General features: G+C 35.8%; 1 protein-coding gene across 2 annotated transcripts; it reads right to left on the bottom strand.

Moving 5' to 3' along the window:
• Positions 1-25,748, bottom strand: Atg3 (autophagy related 3). Of its 2 annotated transcripts, XM_048422345.3 has the most exons (12): positions 25,551-25,747; positions 22,816-22,857; positions 18,757-18,806; positions 15,824-15,894; positions 14,083-14,190; positions 10,224-10,273; positions 7,434-7,515; positions 5,262-5,296; positions 4,989-5,144; positions 4,210-4,337; positions 1,882-1,950; positions 1-273 (listed from the first exon to the last, which is right to left on the bottom strand). In XM_048422345.3, the coding sequence occupies exons 1-12, from the start codon at positions 25,620-25,622 to the stop codon at positions 192-194; spliced, it is 945 nt and encodes a 314-aa protein (XP_048278302.1). In that variant the 5' UTR covers positions 25,623-25,747; the 3' UTR covers positions 1-191. The 2 variants fall into 2 exon arrangements, with proteins under 2 accessions (XP_048278302.1, XP_048278303.1); XM_048422346.3 differs by lacking the exon at positions 22,816-22,857 and having other exon boundaries at positions 25,551-25,748.
• Between the last annotated feature and the right edge of the window lie 67 nt (positions 25,749-25,815).

Raw genomic sequence — 25,815 nt, 5'->3', positions numbered from 1 at the left:
TTCTTCTTCACACTCATTTTTATTAAACAAATAAGGCTGGTAGTGGAACAGTTTTTATTTAATGCATAAACATATAAGTCCCTTTATTAGAGAAATTATACCTATTGGTAAATATGGTCAATGGTCACATCTATGTATTAATCCTTTAAAAATCAGAAGCAGTAATTAGGACACACCCTATGTCCTCTTCACTACATCGTGAAGTGTCTCGTGTAGTCATATTCTATTGTTGGAATGACAGCTTGTACAAATTTCAAAAAAATTAGAAGATACCTGAAGGTCTTTAGCTAAGGAAAATAAAATTTGTGAATAGTGCTGTTCTAAATCCATAGTAATTATTTTATTAATTTATGTGAAAAATAGGATAAAATCTTCTATTATACCTATTAAGGATACCTAGTCATGAAAATTTCTATCTACTTAACACAGGGGTTCTACAACTGACTGCTAAGGCATCTACTCCTACATCTGAATTTGAAATTTCTTAATAAGTTCACACATGTCAACTTGCTTCAGTATTTATAAGGACAATGTTGTCTGTGTTTAAAACTCATGTTTATAAAACTCATTCACTTACTTTGCACTTTTATTGCTTGTAAATTTTCTAGAATTTATGTAAACTTAAAATGAAACAAGTTTACAAACACTGTAGCAAATGAAAAATAAAGCAGAGGCAAACCCTTCATAAGGGACTCTGAAGCTAGGTCACACATTTAACAACCACATAATGAGTGATATTGTACTATTTTCGTTTCATAAAATGCTGACATTTTTCTTCTATTGAACCTAGAAACACTGAGTTTACTTAATTTTCAATAGGAAACAAAATTACTTTATTGTGAATCACCTAGAGTATTCTAAGCTGCTACCATGCCTTCCATATAGAGATGAATGTGAAAGTTAATGTATAGCAAGAGTCCAGAAATAAATCTTGTTGGACTAAAAGCTCCTGGTGTTTCTTGCAATATCAAATCAACCCGAAGTTCCTCTATGGACATGTTTCATTAATAATACAGAGGTCATCATAGCTTTAATACATGCGTACCCCTGTTTCTCAATGAATGGTATAAATCATACAATTCAATACACACCTATGTCCAAATCAATTCAGGCCATTTGGCATGTCAATCACTGACTGTGAGTGCTCTGATGAGTCTTATATGGACACAAACATCTCAGGATATGACAAGGTGCTTAGACACTGATACTAATTTACTCCTCCTACCTACCCTGGAGAACTGAGTAGGAAAGTCAGAATAATATGCTTTCCACAAGAGAAAATTTTATAGGTTGTACTTTTAATTAACCTGTCTAACTTGAATTCTTTGCTTTAGGGAGGCCTCAGGTTGACATAACCTTACCCTTACCGTCACTTGATGGGAACACACATTCGTTTATTAACCTTAACCACCTATGGGAACACACATTTGTGGTTAATCTTAACCACCTGATGGGAGCATACATTTGTGCTAAGCATTACATCTTTAACAAGGCAGACTGAACTGGCCTGCAAGTGTAGGATCAAGTCACTGAGTGTGAACTACTTTTCATAATATGACATAACCCAAATAAATTAGCTAGGACTTCCATACACAAGAAGCTAAAACAAATTATGGATTCTTTCATGAAAGTTACACTAAATTTCCAAAATGAACAAACAAAAATCCTTAGGAGCCACTGGATGGTGGTAGTGCACACCTTTAATCCCAGCACTCGGGAGGCAGAGGCAGGCGGATCTGAGTTTGAGGCCACGCTCATCTACAGAGCAAGTTCCAGGACAAGCTCCAAAGCTACAGAGATACCCTATCTAAAAAAAAATTAAAAAAATAAAAAAATCTGTAGAAGCCATTTGCCACCAATCCCATATACAGGTAAGGATACATATGGACACCAAGCTCTCCCCCACCTTCTGCAACTGTCTCAATAATTTTCTTCATCACTTCAGCATGCCTGAAATCAAACAATAAATCTTATTAGCATGGGTCAACTCTATCAAAATAGATTTTATTTATAAACAAACCCCAAAAAATCCTATGGTAATTGTTCATGGTTTAATTTTTAATATAAAATAATTATACTATAAAATATTCTTTCTACATTGCTGAGCCATAAAGACTCTCTCACTGGAGTGGATAGCCATTTCTAAAAGTTATAATCACAATAAACACAACAGCATCAGTCAGCTTTCTGATAATAGAGGCAGAAAATCCACAGGGCAAACCCTGCCAAATGGTAAATGTGAAGCTACAGTTGTTTGCTCTGGAAACATAAATATCAGGGTATGCAAATCAACAAAAGAAAAAGCCAAGAGAGTCTTGTGACCATAAATGTTTGTTATTACTGATGTGTAAGCTTGTGTGAGGTTGAATATGGGTATGTGCATGCCAGTGTGCATGAGAGGTCATAGGAAGATTTCCAGGACTCCATTCTCCTTCTCTAACAAGATTCAGGCGTGTGTAGCAAGAGCTTTTACCCACACTAGGCCTCTTAAATCTCACCAGCCTCTTAAACGTTTAAATATTTATTTAGCTTAGGCAAAAAAAAAAAAAATTTGTAACTGAAAGATTCAATAAAAGCTAAGAATCAGAGCCAAGTTTATATCTTCCCTTTGTATTAATGGGCATTATCTGATTCTACTTAATGAGAAAATTTTGAATCTACATGGAGATTTTGTCCTGTTAATTTGATATATAAGCTAAAAAAATCAATATACAAAGCAAACAGCTTTTCAAACTTCCCTAGCTTATACAATACTATTTAAGCTCTTACAAACAACCCTTCACCCACAGAAAAAGTTTCTCAGAAAACAATATATGGACTAGCACAGTCCAAGGCAGCCCCTGGAAAAGCCTAAAAATATGTCCCCATTTCTTGTTAGGATCTCACATTTTTAAATTTTATTTCATCCTCCTTTATCATAATTATGTTTGATTAGAATGTTTAATGTAATTATCAAGTACTTATCTCTTCTCAACAGAGTAAAACTTATGTCACAGATGGGCATTCAATTAGTACCTATTATAACATCAAACTGTGAGAACAGATTGACTCTTAGATAATTTAAAGTTAAAAGTAGGCCACCTGGTGCTTATTATAGGCTGTGTTCTCACTATATAGAAGGAAAAGCAGAGTATATCTACCTAATACAATTAACCCAAGTCCTGTGCATGGGGATATAAATGGAGAAACAGAAGAAAAACAAACACAGAACAACAACAATGAAATTCCACAATCAATGAATCCTAATAAATTGCTTTTTTACAGAAATATTATAATTCTTCATATAAATAAGCGGAAAAGAAAAACAGGCCTTCCATGAGGTAAAAGGGTCAACAAAAAGTTTGTGTAAAATAAGTGGACACCATCAACAGTTTCTGGCTTTGGTGTTGGGCCAGAATTTGCAATCCTCCTGCCCCAGCCTCCCAAATGAGAGTGCTGGAATTACAAGTATAGACTACTACGCTTGTCTAAACACATTTTTTTCTCAAAAGTTATAATCTAATTTTTCAATGAATTATCAGCATTCTCATGGGTATTTTTTAGTGAATCATGACTATTATTTGTTAAAAATTATTAATCCAAAAAAACAAGCATTTTGCTTTTTAGCAAGGGAAATTCAAAACCAATCATTCATCTAGGTCAGTTTCACTTTACTTGGCCTTATGAAAACATGCTGACAGATAAAAATTGCTAAGGTACAAAGTTCACCTGACTTGGGAAGGCTAAAGATAAGACCTTCTAAGTGAAGAATAAAGGCGTGTAGAGAGTCATCTCCTCCTGTTAACCAACAAGAGGAGATAATGAGGCCACCCAGAGAAGGACCAAGTTAGCCTTACAGGCCACATGGTGAAAAGACGCACTCACAACATGTACACCATGTCTGGAAGATGAGCGCTGAGTCCACAGCACAACTGCCCGAGCTACTGACTAAAAGGAGACATATCAACATATATAACTAAACAAAGAAAACTAAAATTAAGTTCTGAATACTTCATTTAAAATAAGTCTTTTAAGAGGAAGTCTTCCTTCCTCTTGCATACTACACTAAGTACAAGGAGAACATTTCTAAATATAAAAGAGATTTTGCTTATAAAGTAAAATTTTCTATTACAGATGTTTACAGATCCCCAAATAAAAGACTCGTCAAGTTTACACGTGCAGACGACACACAATCTCTCTCTTTCCCCATACACAGATATACACCCAGACCTGCATGGGTGAACTGAACACATAGGAGGTGGTGGAAGATGAGGATGGTTTTCAATGGTCACTGTTTTCTTCACATGATCTTGACTGATGTCTTCATACATGTGCTCAACTGTTAAAGGCTGCCGTTGCTGAAAGCATAAAAAATGCTCTGAAACCACTACTTAAGCTTCTAGTCTGCACCTGTTTATCATCTCATATCACTTATAATTTACAATTTCAGAGTTAGAATGAACAGAACCTTGGAGAAAGGATTCTGAACATTCAGGTTCTGTAATAGGAGCCATCACTTAATGCTGCAAAGATGCCACAAATAGGAAAGTTTACAGATGTCAAAACATTTTAAAATTTTATGAATTTGTCCCTTAGGTCCATTTCTTTTTTCCCCCTTTTGACAGCCATAAAATGACAAATGAATTGGTCTTATTTCAATTATTCTTTAATTCACTATTAGTAAAATAAAAAGTGTAAAGGAAATACTATATAACACAATAATTTTTTAAGTGTTTCCATTTTCCACAGATGTAAAATCCTGACAAAACATGAGGAACTCTACAGAGTTCAACTTCTCACCCTTTGCTTAGAGCAAGGGTCAGGAGTCAGTCCGCAACACATTATTTGTATTCAACACTTAGTACTGTCACACTGAATAATTTATTCTAAATGTGAATCGAGTTCTATGTCAAAACACTGTAAAACAAATGACTTGTTTGGATCTAATAAGGAAATTGGAGTAAATCCACCATTTTAAACATCTACGTTCAATTTCTTTCTATTTTTACCTCATCATAGCCGAACAACCATAGTCGTGGTGTCTGGTAATATTTGTCATAAGTGATGTACAGATCATAAGTTCTCGTTTGCAAAATAGCATCTTCCCCTCCAGCATCAGCTTTAGCTTTACAAGCTTCCACTATTTTCCTTGTGTCCAGAGTAGCCTGTTACACAACCGTGGAAAAAAATTTAAAGCTATTAAAATTATTTTGAAAGACTTATCAATATTAAAAACACTAACTCCAAGTTCATTCATAAAAGTCATCTTAAAATTTACAAACCTCATCTGTTTCCAACAATCCACTCTCTTCATATTCTTATATGAAAAAGGAAAAGGAAGAAAAATGTTAACTGAGTTAAACTTAATGTTTCAAGACTTAATCTTTTCAGGTTGACATATTATTAGCAAAGCAGCATAAGTTGTTTTTCTCCTTGAAATTTAGTAGACTGATTTGGTCTCACTAAAGAACTTAGAAGCGCTGGATAAGATTTTCTATTCTTACCAAATCATGGATTTTCACCGGCTCACTTAAAGTACTTTATAGACACTCTGCTCCTGTGTGAACATTTATTTATCGCATCTGCTCATATCAATAACAGGGTCAGCTTCACTGTCTTTCTGCAATGATGAACTGAAAGCTCTTAAAACTGAACCCAAACAGGTCTTTCCTCCCTTGCTCCTGCCAAGCATCAAGGTGATGGGAAAGGAACTAATACACTGTTCTGTTAGAATGGTCAGTTTGATCCTTTGTAAGAACAATTAACCAAAATACCCCCTCCTTGCTCTTTTAAATTCATGGTATCTTTTCTCATTAAATGTTGTTACACACACACACACACACACACACACACACACACACACACACACACTCCTTAGTCTGTATAATGTTACTTATAAAGTATGCCTTCAAGGCTATTTGGTATTGGATAACTAATTGATTGGTAAGCTCTTCCCAGGAAAAGACTATTTTTCCTATTATCAGCATTCCTTAGTTGTCTCTATAGCTTTGTATAAGGGGCGTCAGCTCATGATCTCTCCCCATCCACTTTAGCATGTCTAATGTTGTTCTTGTTCAGCTCATATTGGGCAGTTGTGTTAGTGAGACTTTAATGGATATAGTTTCTGACATTACTAGAAGACACAATCTCACAGCGAACTCCACAATCCTTTGGCTCTTACAATCTTTCCACTCTCTTTGGTAGTGTTTCCTGAATATTAGATGTGGGAGTTGTTTTGCAGATGATGATACTTATCTGGTAACCTGGAAATTATTTCATAATCAAAAGAACACAAGGGGATTCTACATTGCTTCAAAGTCCCCATTAAGATTCACTCAGGCATGATACACACCTGTAATCCCAGCACTCACAAGCTGAGGCTGTAGAATTATGAATCTTAGGCCAGCCTGAACTACATAAGGAGATTCTGCCTTAAAAAACAACAAAAACACTATCTTTCCAAGCTTAAAAACACAGGACTGCAGTCCTAATTCTTAGAAGACTAAGGTCAGAAGAATTTCTTGAGTCCAGGTGTTTTAAACCGTGCTAAGATAATTATCTACTGCACCCTCCAGAATTAGATTTATGACTAAGAGTCAGTAGAAATAATGTTCTCAAAATCATGTTCTGAGTAAAATAGAAGAACCTAAGATTTAAGTTTTACCCTGATCTGATAAAATTTAAAATAAAGAAAAATATTCACTAGGCTCTTAAATGATAAACCAACAGAATAAAATTCTATTTTTATTGAAATTACATAATTTTAATGGCTTTTAGATACCATATTATTCATTTCCTTTTTTATTCTTTTTTGTTTTTATTGAGCTACATATTTTTCTCCGCTCCCCTCTCTTCTTCTCCCCCTTCCCTTCTACCCTCTCCCATGGTCCACATGCTCCCAATTTACTCAGGAGATCTTGTCTTTTTCTACTTCCCATGTAGATTAGATCCATGTATGTCTCTCTTAGGGTCCTCATTATTGTAGAGGTTCTCTGTGATTGTGAACTGTAGGCTGGTTTTTCTTTGCTTTACGTCTAAAAGCCACTTATGAGTGAGTATATATGATATTTGTCTTTCTGGATCTGGGTTATCTTACTCAATATGATGTTTTCAAACAATCTTCCTCAAGACCCAGCAATACCACTTTTGGGTATATACCCAAAGGATGCTCACTCGTACCACAAGGACATGTGCTCAACCATGTTCATAGCAGCTTTGTGTGTCATAGACAGAGCCTGGAAACAACCCAAATGTCCCTTGACCGAAGAATGGATAAGGAAAATGTGGTACATTTACACAATAGAGTATTACACAGCAGAAAAATACAATGACATCTTGAAAAATAATGACATCGTGAAATTTGCGGACAGAAGAGAATTCCTAATCCACGTGAATTATAACTATTCCAGAATCAAAAATCTAACGGAATTGAAGCAATTGTAAAATATTGGTACCTTCCATGTCTGCTGCTTCCCCTTCATCTTCCTCTTCTTCCTCATCACATAGCGCTGAGCAGTCTTGGAGTTTTATACTATCCTTTGAAATTATATTTAATTTAAAGTATATTTAAGTTATGCAAGTTTGTACTCATTACTTCAAACATTAAATACATTAATAACATAAAATTGTTATTAGCAATATTCATTTATTTCCTTCACAAACATTAATGGAACGCATGTCACATACACAGTCTTGGTCTTGGCGCTGGAGATAAAAAATGAGGAAAACAGACTGTCTCCTCCCTCTGTCTGACTATGTATGCTTCTCTGTGAATAGTTTTACAACTATGGATCGCTTAGTGACAAGAACACATTCTAAGAAATGCACTGTTAGGTGACTTCACCAACATAGGATCAGAGTGTAACTAAGCCATGACATTACTAGAAGATACCACATTGTATAGGACCCCCAGCGAAATTGTGGTCATCTTCAGAAACATGTACACCAAACACTGAGCACAATAGTAAGTAAGCAATGTAAAATTATGCATCATCTAATCAGGTAGTTTATACCCCCAAGAAATTCACTTACCAGTGACAATGGCAAACCCATAAATAATTCACTGGAAGTAACATGCTAAGTGCTGGTATTGAGAAGTAGCAGAAGCCATTATAATAAGCAGTAAGGTTACCTTAGGTAACCACTTAAGTCATTGCCAACTGAACTCACTACAATAGTACATACATTTTTAGACATTTGTGTGTGCACATGGGTATGGAAAGCAGAGGACAAATTTTAAGAGTCGGGTCTCTCCTCCCACCATATGAGTTCTGAGGATTAAATTCAGGTCATTAGACCTCCCAGTAAGCATCTTTACCTACTGAGTCATCTCACAGGCCCAAAATAGTACATCTATGGATATCTTCTAGTTCATCAGCATTATAAAACTAGTTCTACGTTATATTAACCTGTCTGTTTACAATTTAAGGAAAAACTACACTTAAAGTTAAAATAAAGTATAAACCATTATTATATTCTAATTTACTAACAATATCTTAGCTGAGTTAATCAAAAGTTATCAGCTATCACAATGTAACATTATTTTCATTCAATGTATTAATATTGTCTAAGAAAGAATAATGCTAATGAGAGGCTACTTAGGCTTAATTAGCACTAGATAAATAAAATCAAATATATCCCTATTACATGTAAAATGTAAACCAAAGAAGACTGTCCGTACTCAGGTAATTATTTAGTGAATCAACGTGTCTGACATTGACACAACAGAATAGATTGAACAATCAACACTTGGGTTCAAATGAAGAATATTCTAAGTACTACATTACAAAAATAAGAAAGAGCAAGTTCTAAATAGTAATAAATTACAGAAAGCATACACCTAGTAAAAAAAAAAATTTAGTACACTGCTTTGTCCTTTAGAACGAGAAAGTTAAGCACCAAAATAACCATTAATGTACTTGTTAATAAAAAAAATTCTTTAGGCAGGTCTACTGGCTTAAAGTAGCTACTTGGGAAGCTACGGCAAGCAGAATTCAAGTTCAAAGTTTCTCTGGACTACACAGAAAGCTGTAGGCCAACATGGGTGACACAGTGAAACCCTGTCAACACAGAGAGTCAAGAGAGGGGTCGCTCGGTGGCAGAGCAATTGCCTGGTACTTGGAAGGCAAAGATTCCATCTTCAATTCCCAGTACAAAATAAACAAAAATGCCAGCCACATTACACCACCATCTGCCATTACAAATTTGAAGTAGACACAGTAATAGCAAAAATAAAGATGTTCTGAAGCAACAAAATCACTTCTGAAATTTGTTCTCAGTCAGACTTGCTAAAAACTAGAAATTCAAAAGGATAAATTTCCAGGCCAATGAACCATTACTTCAAAATAAATGAAAATAACAAAGCATATTTACTTTCTATCCTTTAAGTCCAGTTAACAACTCCCAAAGGATAAAATGACCAAAATACATATATAAAAAATGCCTTAGTTACTTCTGTACAGAATGGTTCCTAAAAACACTGGGACATGGTTGTTCCAGCCAAATATTCTACCTCTGAGAGATCTGACTATTCAAAAACTGGGAAAAGGTATGTTCAACACAGTAACACATGTATTAAAACTATAACAACACAAAGAAAATTTATACAATCACTACGTAAGGATAAAACAGAAGTTAATGAAGTATTCCATATTTTTTCAATTTGTTATATAAAAATATGAAGATAGATGCAGGCATCCCGAGAAAAGAGCTAATACACCAATGGGAATGAAAACAGACTAGCATAAAAGCTTCACCCGCTACACTTACATCTATTTGCCCAAACTTAAATGATAAAATGGCATTATTCAAAATGTGGCCATTTTGGTTGATAGTAAAGGACACATATAACCCCTAAAAACAGAATTTAAGAAGTTACTGCCAGTAATTAAAAATCAGAATAAAATTGCTTAAACAACAAAATGTAATACTAATATAAAATTAACACCTGTTAAATCAGCAAAGGTACCGCTCACAAATGCTCCACTTAACCAGCCACTATTCTGTGTACTTAAACAAGTAGTTTACTGCAATTTGTAATAGTTATAAGCCTGATGACCTGAATTCCATCCCTGGGGCTCACATGATGGAAGGAGAGAACCAAACACCTCAAGTTATCCAACATATTTCCACATGCTTGCTGTGACTCACACAGACACACACACACACTCAAAATAAGTAAATATAATTTAAAAGGTACATATAGGAAAAACTAGGTCACTGATTTTAGAAATGTTAAGCAATACCTTGCTTTCCAGGGTAATCTCCTTAACTGCTTCATTAACTCCTGTAATGCCTGTTTAGAATTCAACAGAAACAAAATAACTAAAATTAAAGTTGCAAACATCCCCTTTACTTGAATAAAACAATGTAAAATATTTTTCTTAAATTCCCACAACTCTGAAGTAGGCATATATTAACAGAATCTTTACAAATAAATTTTTATAAGTAATCCCAAAGGTAACTCAAAAACACCTAAAAAAAAAAAAAAGCTAAAAGAATTCTGAATTGATAGTTTACTTATATTCCCATGACTTGCCCTATTTAATAACTGATTTATGGTTACTCATTTGAAAGTTTATCACAACACACACTAAGATCAAAAGATTATATGACTTATATTTACATTTTAACTAGACCTTCACCAAAATTAGGATTTGGTTACTATCTATTTGTTTCAAATATCTTGGACATCTGAATGTAATAAGACCACATCACACTCTCATGGATCTTTTTACTTTACTAAGTTATTTCCACATCTTATTAATCCTTACAAAATCCACCTATAAAACAGAGTAAATATTCCTCTCTATGAAGAAATGCAGTTGACAGACAGGTTAAATGAGCTGCTTAAGGTTCATAGCAGCTAGGAGGAAGCTGGGATAAAAATCTATCCAAAGAGACGTTGGTTACTTATTCTCACTCTATTCACTGGGCACCTCCTCAGAACTCCCTTGTCATAGGAGAACACAATGTAGGTAAGCAGCAACTCCACACCACCACCCTGCATACTATTCTAGTCCCAAGCACCTATCAGAGTACTCAAATGGACAGTTTAACCACTTGGTAAGTTCAGTAAAATTAGAGTACCTAAAGTTACTACAGACCAATCCTACATTCAAAATGCATTTAGCTCCTAGTAAGTACAGCATATTTTCTGAGGCTCCTAATAAGTGAAGCATGTTTTCTTAATCTAAACCTGACATGCCGCCTTTAGCATTCCTAAACTAAAGGATAACAAGTTCACCTTCAAAAATAGAAGATGGCACACTCCAGAGACCAGCACTACAAGTTTTTATTTCATAAAAGTTTGGCTATCATCCTACAATAGATATGGTTATCAAGACAATAAAACTCAAACGTCAGTCAATCAAACCAATAATACAAGAGTATTTACTGAACCCAGAACATCAAAACAAACCTCATCTATCTGCCAAAATACCATAATGTAGTAGTATAACATTAAACCCAACCCCACGGCACCAGCTTCTCTCTGCAACAGGAAACAATCATGCAGAGATTCATGATGGTCAAAGTGCTAAGACTATGTTACTAGTTAAGTGCCCAGCCCTGAACAGGATGTCTTTATCAACACCCCCCGGGATCAGGGAACATCAAGGAAGTGGAAAAAAGAAAAGAAAATCTGGTGGACAGGAAGGAATGCTGACAGATGCTGAACTCTGGACAGGATATGGACAATGCACTCATGAACTCACGGAGTCTGTAGTTATCTATACCAGACCTACATAAGATTATACCAATTAATCTTACGCATGGATGGGAGAGGTGCTCATGAGGTTCCACCTCAGGTGAACACTATTGGAAGTTGACACTGCTTAGGGAAGTAGAATAAGGTCAGGCTTTATTTCTTTGTTTGTTTTGGAGGGAGGTGCCACTGGTGGGTTCCCCAAGCTCTAGTGGTTGTATCCATGCATATGTGACCTACACTAATTAAATGCAGAAAAAAATGAGGGGGGCGGGGCGGAAAGGTAGCTTAGAGGTTAAGAGCACTGGTTGTTCTTCCAGAGGACCCTGGTTCTGTTCCCAGCACCACATGGTAATAACTGTTTGAAACTCTTGTTCTAGGGATTCCAATACCTTATTTTCTGGCCTCCCACACACACTCCACTTCATGCACAAGGTACAGACATACATGCAGATAAGACACACATACACATAAAATAAAAATAACAAGGACATGTGACTTTTAAAAAATGACATGAAGATGAGAAGGAAACATGTCTGGAGGGAGTTGAGGTGGGGAGTGGATATAGCGAGATATGCTATACATAAGTATGGGGTTGTCATAAAGATCATTTAAAAATATTCTTAATTTTAAAAGTATGGCACACAAAAAAAGAAGGTTCAAGTAATTCTAAACAAGGTTATATTCTAGCATTGTGATGTTTTATTCTGTCAACCTGTTGTAACAGCCAGGTGTCCAGTGTTTAGTATTGTAATAGCCAGATGTCTGGTCAAAAACTAGTTCAGAGGCTGTAGTAGAGGTACTTTCTAAAAAGAGACTATGAATAAATATTAAAACCAGTTTTAAATAAAGCAGATAATCCTTCAAAACGTAGGTGGACTGTATCCAATCAACTAAAAGAGAAAGGAGGAAATAAAGGCCTACAGACTGCCTGCAACATCAACCCTTCCTTGGTTATCCAGGCTGCTGGAGCATACCTTACAAAATTCTTTTGTCATATAAGCCAATTCCTTAAAATAAATCTACTTATAGTATAGCAGTGATCCTGGAAGAACAGACACTAGAGAATTAAAATTTCTCCAAGGAATTCTATCCTATGAAAGAACCTGGCTATAGAGAAAGAGTTAGCTCAGGCCTGACAATTTATATCATAACTAAATCTACTTGATATTTCTTGAATTTTATCTTTTCTATAAAATTATAGCATCACTAAAGAGACAGTAAGAAGACAGTCTCTCCAATCTAGCCAAAACGGTAAATAAACCCATTCCTATATCCCGTGGCTTTCTTCTAAATGCCAGGGAGCTCCACTGTCTCTTGTCATACTTATCCTTAAAGCAATGTCATTATACACCCTCTATTGCTTCTGTTCCTCTAAACAACTGATGAATACAGGGGCCAATGATAGAAAACAGCAACAATGAAACCTCAATGAGGCAAAGCAAGGGAAACTGGCCTCAGTTGGGAGCACTGCCTTATCCTGAGATACAGCTTAAAGTTCTAACTCTACAAGTAGCTCTAATGAACATTAGAATTTATGCATTAAATGAACTGAAAGATATTATATCTTCCAGAAGTCCTGAGTTCAATTCCCAGCAACCACATGGTGGCTCACAACCACCTGTAATGAGATCTGGTGCCCTCTTCTGGCCTGCAGGCATACATGGAGGCTGAACACTGTGTACATAATAAATAAATAAATGTTTAAAAGAATATATTATAATAACATTACTTTATTATTTTCCATATAGGAAAATAGGGATGATGCTACTACTTGTTCTGTATCCTTAAGTAAACGCTTTTAGCTGTCAAATTTTTGAAGATTTTTGCCAAACCAAGTGTACTAATACCTACTTAGCTTTGTGTATTATGATCCTATAAGTAAATTCTTTAAGTTTAGGATACAGCTTCTGAAATAAAATACAACCAGAAAACAAAGTGCCTCTCCAGAGGAAACCAAACTCTAAGTAATCATTCTAGTCAGTCAACAGTCAAGTTACTACCAATGTGCTACTTATATCTTACAGCCATGAGAAAATTAATGAAGTGTATTGAAAGCTCTTTGACAGAAGGCAGGGGGAGGGACTAACTGGTTTAAGATAATGCTGAACCTACCACGTCCTCTAGGCTTTAAACAATAGATTCTGGGCAAACTTGTATGCACAGTCAGTGCTTTTTATTGGACATATTTTTTTCTTCTACATAGCAATAATGGAAAAAATAAATATTTCAAACTGCAATTAAGTAGTAGATACTACTTTTTCAGGGTGAAGTCTTTGGGGATAAACCTGTACTTTATGTACACTTTTAAAATTTTTCAATCAAACATATTATAAAAATTATTTTAAAAACTTTAAAATAATTTATATTAACTACATGTCATTCTGTACACCTCTCACCTGTGTTGTGATATGTGTCTACCCATCCCCCATCGCCATCATCCTCTTCAATGATAGCCTCCAATTCATCTGAATATTCCATCTGTTTACACCGTTTGTAGCATGGAACTATTAAAAAAAAAGCCAAATAGGAATATAACCACTAATAATAAGTCTGTCAGAAAGAGATAGCTTCTGTCATTAAAAAAAATACTAACAAAATATTAAGTAAACCTTCCCATTCCAATGAGACTGATACCTTAAGATTACACTCAGCCCACAGATACAATAATCAGAAGTCAAGTAAAAAGGTTCTCTGGTTTAAGCATCTCTGTCTTCTTTTACCAGGATCATTTGTGGGGAACAGCTGGCTGAAGCCAGATGACATTGACATCTATTCCAGCTACTGAATATTTCACACTAACAGTTCTGATCTCAAAATATGCAAACACCACCTGTCATACTGAGAAGTGGTAGAGGTGACCTTGAAATACAAAAGTTAAAGTAAATATCAATATGAATTTCAAAATTCATATTTAAGTTTAAGCTATAAATAGGTTAAAATTCAACGAACTGTAAATTTTTATTCCCTAATATAGCACAGGTGCCAAAATTTTCATAGAGGGGTATCAATTAACAAGTTTAATAGGTTTATTTCATAATGCTCAAGACACTGCTATTAATTTCCTGATTAAACAATCAGGATATGAATTATCAATCTTAAAAATAAGCATAAAAAGAAATAACTGCTGGGATTTTTTTGTTCATTTGCTTTGTCATACTGTCTTATCAAACCCAGGGCTTTGAGCTGAGCAAGCCCTCTACCAGAGAGCTGTATGCCAAACACTTGGCGTTTTTGTTTTGAAACAACTGAAAACATGGTCTCCTTATATAGCTCAGGATCAACTTGTACTTACTATGCAGCCCAGCTAGCTAGCTTTCTTCCACCCATATGTGCACCCTATGTGCAAGACAATGCTCATAGGCACAATGCCTGTAAAAACTGCTACTTATTACATACCATCTCCCTTCCCAGCGTGGGATAAATGAGAACAGAAGCCAATGCATTGTTACATGATTATTTTAAGACTATCACGATCTTCTGATGTTTTAAAAATTAACTTCATAAATAAGATGACATCTATCTTAGGAGTTTTTTTATGCCTGTGGGTACTTTTGGTGGCACAATGAATAATAAAAATCTTTAATTTTAAACTTTTCTATGTCAAAGGTGGGATCAATTTCTTTTCCATAAAAATACACAAAGATTAAAATCAAACAGCTAAATATATTTTATGAAACCAACTTAAAAAAACTAAGGGGTGTTGGGCGATGGTGGTGCATGTCTTTAATCCCAGCACTAAGAAGACAGAGGCAGGTGGATCTCTGTGAGTTTGAGATCAGCCTGGTCTGCAGAGAAAGCTCCGGGACATCCAGAGGTGTTATATGGAGAAACCCTGTCTCAAAAGACAACAACAAAAACAAAACCCTAAGAGGAATCTAAGTGTTTTCCAGGGACCTCTTCTCCATATTTTGACAATTAGAACTTTTCTGTAAAAAGAACTAAAGAAAAGAGGATAAAAATCAACTGCAAAGTATCCTGGGGTAGAAACCAAAGCTCCATGACATTTTCATGTTTCCGTTTTGAGAAGCTTCAAGTGTAACTTCAACCATAAATTAGGATCAGTAACTGTGAGTGGGATTTTGTTGCTTCAATATACTGTGCAAACTTTACTAATGTATACAATGATATAATTCTTACCATTTTTGGTTACCAAAAATTGTTTCCCTGTTGGTAGATATGCCTTCACTTTCAATTCTTCCCCTGTAGCCCTTTAAAAACAGTGAAAAGCACCAAAAGACAAAATATTTTAAAGTCAAATATGTAACAAGCTATCACATGTAAATCTCAAGACTACAAAATCTGCATTTCTGTGGAAATTGTTTTAGGACTTGTTAAGGAAGTCTGCCATTAAGTAAGGGTATAGAAAACATGCTAGCAAGAGTGAAATACATTAGGAGATGCAGACAGAGGGGGTTTGTATTTAATATTAGGGAAAATGGTAGAATAATAGAACTAGGAAACTATTGCACTTGCCTCTAAACAAAAAGAAAATGCAGCTCTTCCATAATCTAGTCCATTATATAACCTCTCAGACTGTTAATACTGCTCATTTTGATATTAGGGTTAGGAATGGAAAAGACTGAAAGATACTATATACAAAGCAGACAATTAGCAAGATCGCTTGTCCCCTAGAAGCAGGGAGCGGTTGAAGAGGGTAAGGTGGTATATGAAGGAAACTTCTACATGAAGCCTATCGCTCTGTACAATGATTATACTCTAAAAATTTAAAGCCTCCTCCTACCAGTATTTAAAGATGGGACTAAAAGATAAAAGATGCTTGAACCAAAGATGGTAATACTGAAAATACTAATATTTAAAAGCAAACAACAAAAAATCCAGTTGCAGCATATAATTATAGGACTTTCAGCTCTAATATGAGCTATTAATGATCAGTAAATTCTTCTAACACTAAAAGGCAGGGAATACTATTCCCACTTTATAGGTAAGAAAGTAAAGTTTAAAGGGGATCAGAGTGCTCACAGTCAGGAATACAGGCTGGAGGAGCTAAAATCAAGTCAACTGACTCCAGGACCCTTCTTCATCGCCTCCTTCTTTGACTAGGGACCAATTGATTGCAATTCTGAGCTACTGTGACATCTCTCCCTAACAATTTACTCAGACTTCTGTGCACCATCTACTAGACCCGACCAGGACAGAGCAGGCATATGGTGCCTTAACAAGTATCAATACATAAACTTTTAAGTTCTGCTGCCTTTTCAATCTTTTTAAACTTAAACTCTACAAATTTGAGAATGAGATAAAGCAAGGAATATCATTTGACAGCCTTATATTCTTCTTCCAATAAGCTCAATTATCAGACTCAACATCAATGCCTGAAGATCTGAGGGAAGAAGTTAAAATAAGATCATGACGGCACTTGTGTACAAATATATTAGCATGGCAATATTTGCTTCTAGCATTAAGTCATTATTCCTTGGTCCTAGCAATTCAAACAAAAGTGTGGACACTAGCATGAGGTGTGATTGAGTTCTCAGTTAGAGTATAGTTATTTTAACAATCATAATCCATAAAAATAAAGCTGGCTTGATAGTTTAGCAGCTACAGGCACTTGCCACTAAGGCTGAGCATCTGAGTTCAATCTCTAGCACCCAGGGAGTGGAAGGAGAGAACTGACTCTTGTACACTGTTCCTGACCTTCACATGCTTGCTCTGGCATGCTATGCTCAAACACACAGTCACGTGTACAGTCACTTTTTAAATCTATAAACACAGCAATCTTAACTACTAATACCTGTTAAAAAGTATTTTCTCTATATACTGCTCTGCACTGTACAACATCTAAACTATGTGGATAACTTAAGCCATCATGAAAAACTCTCAATAAGGAAATGTGGGTCTATCATAGTAAAGTCTAAGAAAATTTCTCTAATCAAATAAGTGTTAGCTTGTTTCTACAATTATTTGACTTGAAAAATATGGGGATATGTATATGTGTATAAATATACACCAGAAACTAATTGTAGCAAAAAAATTTAGAACACACACATGGACATGTTGAATCAGAAAGCATCTATGACAAGAACTTGACTTTTAAAATTTAGAGCAGAAATACACACACATGCACACATAATTAAATGAAGCTGATAATCTGGCATTTCTTGGAACATAAGAATTAATGCCCTGAAAGACGCACAGAAATTGATAAAAGCCAATGATGAAAGGAACTAAAACAGGTCACAAATAATTTTCTACTTTTAGTTTAAAAAATATTTTAGGGGGCTGGAGAGGTGGCTCTGAGGTTAAGAGCACTGACTGCTCTTCCAGAGGTCCTGAGTTCAATTCCCAGCAACCACATGGTGGCTCACAACCATCTGGCCTGCAGGCATGGAGGCTGAATACTGTATTATAATAAATAAACAAATCTTTAAAAAAAATAAAATAAAAAATATTTTAGGTAATTAAATTCTGTAGCCAAAAAGGAAACTGGTAGAAACTACAACATTGCCATTCTAGAACCCAATAATTAGAACTATAATTGAAAAACATCTTTAACAAAAAGATATAACATATTAAAGCATATGCAAGAAGATAGTTGATTAGTTACAGATAACCGTGCTTAGACAAAACAGTTCTGCCAGTACTGAGATAACATTTTAGAACCCTCTCTCCATTCATTAGTAATTAAAAGTAACAAAACTGCATTTATTCTAAAGCATATTTGTATTAAATTACTTTAATATTTCAAAGTAATGTTAATGAAAAAATTTAACTATATATAATTCACTATGGGCCTATTGAGTGGCAATAAAAGCCTTTGGTATTAGCTGACTTCTAAAGAGGGCAAATAACATTCACCTGTGATAATAAAGTTTAGGTATTATAGCTTAAAGAACATAAACTCCAAAAGGTATCTCCATAAGTCATTAAAATGTTCAAAAGCTGTTTATAGGATTAAACTCCTAAACATATTTTTTCAAGCACCCACAAGATCAGACGCAGAGAGAACAAAGGGAACACGAGCAGAGAGTAAGTGGATTTGAGCATGCCCATGCTTTGTGCTAACAGGGCAAAGTAAAACAGATAACCAATCTTTACACAACATTACGTACCATTGCCACGTCGGACAGTGGTGGACTAAGTGATCTCCAGCTGCCACAAACTATTCAGGGTTTGCAAGGAATATGGAAAAAAAAAAAGAAACATGAACATCACTGAGTACAGGGTGGCAAAATGTCAAACTGATCACCCTGGGTAACTCAGATACTTGATAATCAATTAAAACACAAATAGAACAAAACCTGTTTTATCAACCTGAAAATTTATTTTCAATTAGAAAACTTAAAGTTTTAGGGTCTATAAAAACTCAAGTTAATTTTGGAAGAAAGAAGAACATTGTTATCTTTTTGTTTTGTTTCTCAAGACACGGTTCTCTGTATAGCCCTGGCTATTCTGGAACTCACTCTGTAGACCAGGCTGGCCTGTCATCTACCTCTGCCCCCAGTGTTGTGCCACGACATTCAGCAAACACTGTTATCTTTAATTCAATTTTCATCATCAAATCATATTTCAAAGATGATACGAAATCACTACAGGGAAGGCAATAAAGTTCAAAATCCATCTTGCAGTTCAATAAGTAGTCTTACTAAAGACTGAAAACACAAAGAAAATGTTTAAATAAGCAAATAGATATAGGTCTATAATGTCAATCCATTTCATTAAATCACAGTGGAAGTTTCTGCTTCCTCATATAATTACTTAAATTTTACAAGTATTTCACCTGGATGTAAGTCTTTGTACTACATGCACTCCTGGTGTCCACAAAGCTGAGAAAAAGGCATGAGAGTCCCTGATATTTATAAGTCCTATGTGGTTGCTGGAAATGGAACTTGGGTTTTCTGCATTACAAGTCAACTTAATAAGTAAGGTGTCTCTTCAGTCCTCTATTATTTTTTAAGAAACTTTTAGTTTTTGTGGTTCTGGGGGATCAAACCTGGGCATGCAAACTAAACAAGCACTTTGTGGCTGAGGTATATGCCCCAGCACTAGGCCAATACTGAAAGTTTTATTACAGTCTTAAAAGAATTAAGGGGAAAAAAAAACAATTATAGTAACAAACAGTGGGGGGAAGTTTGAGTTATGAACTAACTATGATACATCTACAAAATCAGGCTTGGGTTCTGGCTGGTCCCCAGCACCTGGCCCACCAAGTGTGGTGGCACATGCCTGTAATCCCAGCACTTCTGAAGTGGAAGGAGGAGAAAAGTGTTCAGGGCCTTTTCCAGCTACCTGGTGAATTCCAGATTAGCCTGGACTACTTAAGTCCTGTCCAAAAAGTCCCGAGAGAGAGGTATAGAAGGAGATAAGGAGAAAAACGGAAAATAGCTAATGGATTCCTTGAGCTTTCTGAGCAGGCTGAACGTTATTATAAGCTTTCACTTTTCTTCACAAATAAAAATCACATCCAGGGAAAAGGAATTTAATATGTGAAGAATGTTCAGTTCTCGTAAAAATAAAGAAACCTTACTGTAGGGCACAAATCTTCCTTTTAAAAACAGAAAACAAGAGTCTGCTCAGCAGAACTACAGTGTAACAACTGCAAAGCTGTGTACATCTTTCCCTTTGCTATGTCACAACAGCTCTAATTGATAACTTTGAATCATTTATGGATTTATTACACAGTAAAAAATAAGGATATAGTTCATCTTCTCAATATCTTTTGAAGAAGTATATATATCCAAAAGTCTACTTTCATTTGAGAGTAAAATTCAACACAATAAGCATTCTGAAACTAGTCTACTCTAAGATGATATATCACCAGCGTTAAGATATGGCAACTTTACTCCCAACACAAACTTTTTTCTTCTTTCATTTAATACTTTTTTAATTACTTAAACTGGTTAATTAATAATAGAAGCCAAAACAAAAACAATAGCTTCTTTCTGCCTTCAGTTTTGAGCATCTGGGCATTTGAACACTGCCAAGTATTACTTTTAATTTTGTGGTCGCCAGGAATTAATTTATCGTCACCAAAGTAACAAGTTAAGAAAATGCAAGCCAAAGAAATTATTTAAAATGGAGATTCTTTAATTATATTGCCCTTCAAGTCATAAGACATTAATTTTATTTAGTGGTCTCATGGTATTAATTATTTAAAAATAACCAAACATTACGAAATAAAACTGAAAAAAGAAACTCACAGAATTGCACCAATAATTAGCACATGTGAATGTCTGTCCTAATTAGCAATAGCCATCATTACTTGTTTCAAAGACTCAAGCAAAATAAATAACATGTTAGAGTTAAATTTCAAATTACCAATTGCTTACATCTTTCTTATAATAAATATTCTCTTGCCATATTTTTCAATATATAATACAGATTAATACTGTGTCCAACAAGATGTAATCAATATTTGCATTTTAGCAAACAGTATTATTCCTAAACTGTAACACTATTTAAGTTAGTTACACTAGCATTTGTTTTTCCCCAAAGGATACAGCAATAGATATGGGCTGCCCTCTTTTGAAACATAAATACTTCCACATTTCTCAATGAAAACAAAAAGACAGCTAGAAACTGATGAATAAGAGCCCATAAATTAGAAGAAACAACAACTCAATTCAGTATGTAGTATTTATCCTGGGCAAATCATACCTTCCTATTGTCTCCCTTGGTCTCATTTAACTCAATCCTCTAATTATGTTCTATCTGAGCCTAAAATTACATGCTTTGTATCAAATTAAGCTAGTTTTGCCTTAGATTCTTTTAAGGGAAACTCATACTTCATGAGGTTATTTAGGATGAATTTTTGTTTGAAAGTAGCTTAATTCTATAGAAATGCATCCAACAATGAGTTATTTTCACATAGCGGAGATAAAGTCAAAGTGTGCAAACACAGCATATGCTTATCTCTGCTCTTGACTTCAGATAATTCAAACGCCCTGGCTAGAAAATGCCTGTTTGGGGAGGAAATTAATAAGAGCCATAAGAACAAAATGGACTCTGAATTAGCATTCAACATATTACACTGAAGACATCTAAGGCAAATAAGTTCTTTCAAGAATGTCTAACAACTCAAACCCCTCATTTGACAGATGGGTAAGTATGAGGCCTAGATGTAAACAGCTAACTGATTTGTCTAAATTAAGAGAAATTAGACAAATGGTTCTAGAAAGAGGGTTCCCTACGCTTTTTCAATACCATCACATGTCTTTATTAAGAATAAAGGCAGTTTCACAAACAAACAAACAAACAAATCAAAATCAGTGCATCAAGCCATTCTTAGGACTCAGAATGAACTGGACTAAAGAGGGTGTCATCATAACTGAAAACTGAAAGATCAATTAATTCTCTCATTTGAAGCCTTTTAATTTATAGCCACAACCAGAGCCTCATCACACAACACAACTTATTTTATTATGGTTTTATCAAAACAAAGAATATGATTCTGTTGTTAATGAATAGTGTTTTAGTAAATGTTGAAGACCAAGTATAAACAAATATGCTGCCTTTTATTAAGAAGCAAGGGCAGTGAAACTGCAACTATTCATAAAGCTGAACTCTCTGGAATAGGTTTCTCTAGGGATAAACCTCCTAAGCGAATGACAAATCATAATACAGATCTGGTGAACAAGTAAAATAATTCCTCAAAACATTATTCTATGCAAAAAAGTTTAAAAAGTATAGCGAGCAGGTAAAATCCCCATAGTTTCACCATTACTTAGCTTTCAACATAATCTGGAAACCATGGTAAAATAAGATAAGTGTCTACTATGCAAGAGTTGAGCTGAATGTCAGGAGAAAAAGCACCATCAAGGCTTCCAATACAATGTCATAAAATATACATTTGGTTTAACAGAGTCAGGGCAGCCAATTCCAGGGCACAATCTCACACAGCAGTACAAATAAGCGAATACAACAGTAATTTCCATTCCCTTTCACAACCTACATTTCCAGAATTCAACTACACAGAACTATGAGAAGCAGAAAAATGAAAAGATATTATACCTTATCTGCTCAGGAAAGTAGAAATTCTCTCAACCTAATTACTATAGTTACCTAAACATAATTTTCCTCAAAAACTTTAGGATGTTTTCTAACAACGAGGAAAAGGCACTAGTATAATAGAATTGTAAAGGCAAAGGCTTCAGGGTGTCTTCAACGCTCACCTCTTCTGGGGTGAGTACACCTGTCTCCTTAAATTTTGATTCCTAAAGAGAACAAAAAGAATAAAAATATTAGACCATCTTCATTCATTTAAAAAAAATGTCATGAGGGCAAAATGCTGCCCCTCTTAGACAATGGAGAGTATGCTACGAAACAAACAAAACACTAAAATCTAAATGTGCTATGTAAAATAGCACTGATCCTCGATTACAAAGATATATAGGTATAATGTAGATAAGTTACATGAAATTACTTGACGTATAATTGATCAGTACTACAATAAAACATGAGGGTTAAAAAGCATATAAATATTTAGATTACAGCGACCCTGCACAGTGAACAAGTCATTCTGCAGCACATTAACAGCCATGTTTTATTTAAACTGAGTAATATTAGAAATCTACAGTAGTAATCACTTAATATTTAATATTTTCCATTATTCTCATCTCTACCGTAAGTTTTTTCTCTCTTTTTCTTTAATTTTTTTTCTTCTGGATTAAGTTTTATTATGCAGGCCAGGCTGGTGTGTAACTCAATCCTCCTGCCTCACTAGACTTCTAGCCAATGCATCACTACCACCATGTCCAGCTTCACTAAAATTTTAAAAAAGTCTTTTCTCCAATAGCAAGAAGCTATTGACTAATTTTTATCCTACATTTTTACTTATAAGATTTTGTGGTAGTCTACAAAAATAAAAAGATCCATTTGTGAATATTATTTATTCAACAAATTATCACTATATGACAGTACTACTGGAAACAATGGGCTGCATGCCTGAAAACCAGATAAATTTCATCTTCACACTATAAAGAAAAAAATAAGTTATGTAGAGGAAAGGTGGTATTAAAATAACTCCTCAGTTAGGGGCTCAACTTAGTGAACACCTCCAGAACCCACTGGAATCTTGATTGGCTTGATCATGACAAGTAATCACAGCCACTCTGAGTGCAGCCGCCTTGTAACTCCAAAAGATTCTCTCGAAGCAGTCCTCCCAGCCTCTGACAGTCGAAGATAAGTCCTGTGCAAGGTGTGGCCCCTGGAAGGCTGTCCATGCTCCAACTGTAGAGGCAGCAGCATGCCTTCTCAAACTTCTACTTCCTAAGAAAGGGCCATCACTTCTTTCCAGATATTTCCTCCCCACCCCTTTATGTTCCCTCATCTAGAAGGAATCTAGAAGGACTGTCTCTGCAAATCAGGAGTGACAAGAAGTCAACCATTAATTCTGCTTTCGTTTATGTTAAAAACATATGCCACACATTGCCTTTGAGCATGGTGGCAAATGCCTTTTATCTCAGCACTTGGGAGGCAGAGGCAGGTGGATCTATAAGAATTCAAGGTTAGCCTAGGCTACATAGTGACTTCCAGACCAGGTAAGTCTACACAATGAGACCCTGTCTCAAAAAATAAACATAAAAATATATATTATACATACTGATTTTTTAACATTCCTTTCAGATTGGTGAAGAGAAGAAATGATTCCTCAAAACAGTCCTAAATCACAAATTCAATAAAATCCAAGTGGTCTACAAAACAGTCATTTTATATTTAATTGAGAAGTGTTTTGCCCATGTTTCTCCCTTAGACTAAAAGCTGAATTAATGGCACACAATTAAAATACTGTTTACCAGGTAATACAATATTCTGGAAACATAACATACAATAGAAGCATTTGATTTCAATGTCGAAATTGTTCTCAATTTCTAAATAGATGAGTAATCTTAACTAAAACGACTTTCACAAAACAAAGCAAGAATAAAGCTTTTTATTTACACTTGTAAAACATTTACAAGTGTTGCAGACTTTTCTCGCTTGATCCAAAGGGCTATCATTTTCAAAGATGTCTTAGAAATAATATTGAAACAGTAAGATCAAGACTTTTCCTTTGTCAAAGAAAGAGATCAAAGAGTCTGCTCAACCTGTCTGTGTATTTCTTGCCTGCAGTAAGATTAGTAAAATTCTTACAGAAAGCTAAATACTGAACGAAAGCAAAAACTAAGCAATTACCTGCCACTCATTAACTATTATTACTGCTCGTTTTTCACAAGGCAAAACCAAGTTACAACAAAAAGATGGATCCCAGAAGTTGTAAGGAAACTTTGAAGGCAGTGCTGGAAATTTACTTTAGAAGTACAACGTGTCACAACTCTCCCCTGAAAAGGTTCTACTGTGTCCAATCTATACACAGACTTTCCTGCGGAGCTGCTGTCACAGGATCACACAAATTCAGGGCTAATAATCAGTTGCGGCTACTTTAAAAGCTTGGGAAACCAGAAGTTTCGCCTAGTTCCGCTCAGAGTTACTAACATGTTACAATTCACTATGTTCCTCTGAAACCAAAAGAAGTTGGAAATCTATATCACCGGATAATCAAAATTCCCTGTGAAACTTGGAAGAAAAGGAGGCATGCCGCTGGCCACCGAGCTGTCATCTTTTCAAAGGTTAACCCAGATACCTGTTTAAAAGACTGTGGAGGTCAGGATTCAGGGTTCTATCTCTGCTCCACACCACCTCCCATAGTAGTCCAACGCACAGAGGAATGACCGGTGGAGACAGCAGGTACCCCGTCGCTCAAGTTCAAGCCTGGGAGCCAACAAGCCTTGGGACCGGCCCAGAAGCCCAGGGCGAGGGGCGGCACACGGCGGCGCGTTCCGCCCCATCCAACCTTCTACACCAGCCCCATACTGGGGACCGGGACTTAGGCGGATGGTGCAGAGCAAGCCAGAGCCGCCCGGCTTACCTTGAGGACCGGCGTCAGGTACTCGGCCACTTCCAGAGCCTTTCCCTTCACCGTGTTGATCACATTCTGCATCCTGGGGCTGGAGCAGCGATGAGGCAGGGAGGGCGATCCGGGCCGCGGACTCAAAAACTGCCCCGGACGTGGCCGACTGGCATCGAGCCCCGCAGGCGGCACCCGCAGGGCCGGGGGGGAGGGGCGGCGGCACGCGGAGGCCGGGCCCGGCTGTCACCTGGCGGCGGAGGCAGAGGCCCAGCCGGCCGAGCGA

The sequence above is a fragment of the Myodes glareolus genome, chromosome 2, assembly GCF_982192425.1.
Source record: "Myodes glareolus chromosome 2, mMyoGla1.1, whole genome shotgun sequence".
NCBI classification, from domain to species: domain Eukaryota; kingdom Metazoa; phylum Chordata; class Mammalia; order Rodentia; family Cricetidae; genus Myodes; species Myodes glareolus.
Note: the sequence above shows the minus strand (reverse complement) of the source record. Positions and strands in the feature narration are given on the sequence as shown.

Excerpts from the sequence above, each read along its gene's own strand:
- Atg3 (XM_048422345.3), bottom strand. The coding sequence starts at position 25,622 with ATGCAGAATGTGATCAACACGGTGAAGGGAAAGGCTCTGGAAGTGGCC. Across the intron at positions 14,191-15,823 it reads ATTTTTGGTAACCAAAAATG|TTCCATGCTACAAACGGTGT; the intron begins GTAAGAATTATA and ends TTTTTTTAATAG. Across the intron at positions 274-1,881 it reads GGAGAGCTTGGTGTCCATAT|GTATCTTCTAATTTTTTTGA; the intron begins GTATCCTTACCT and ends AAAGACCTTCAG.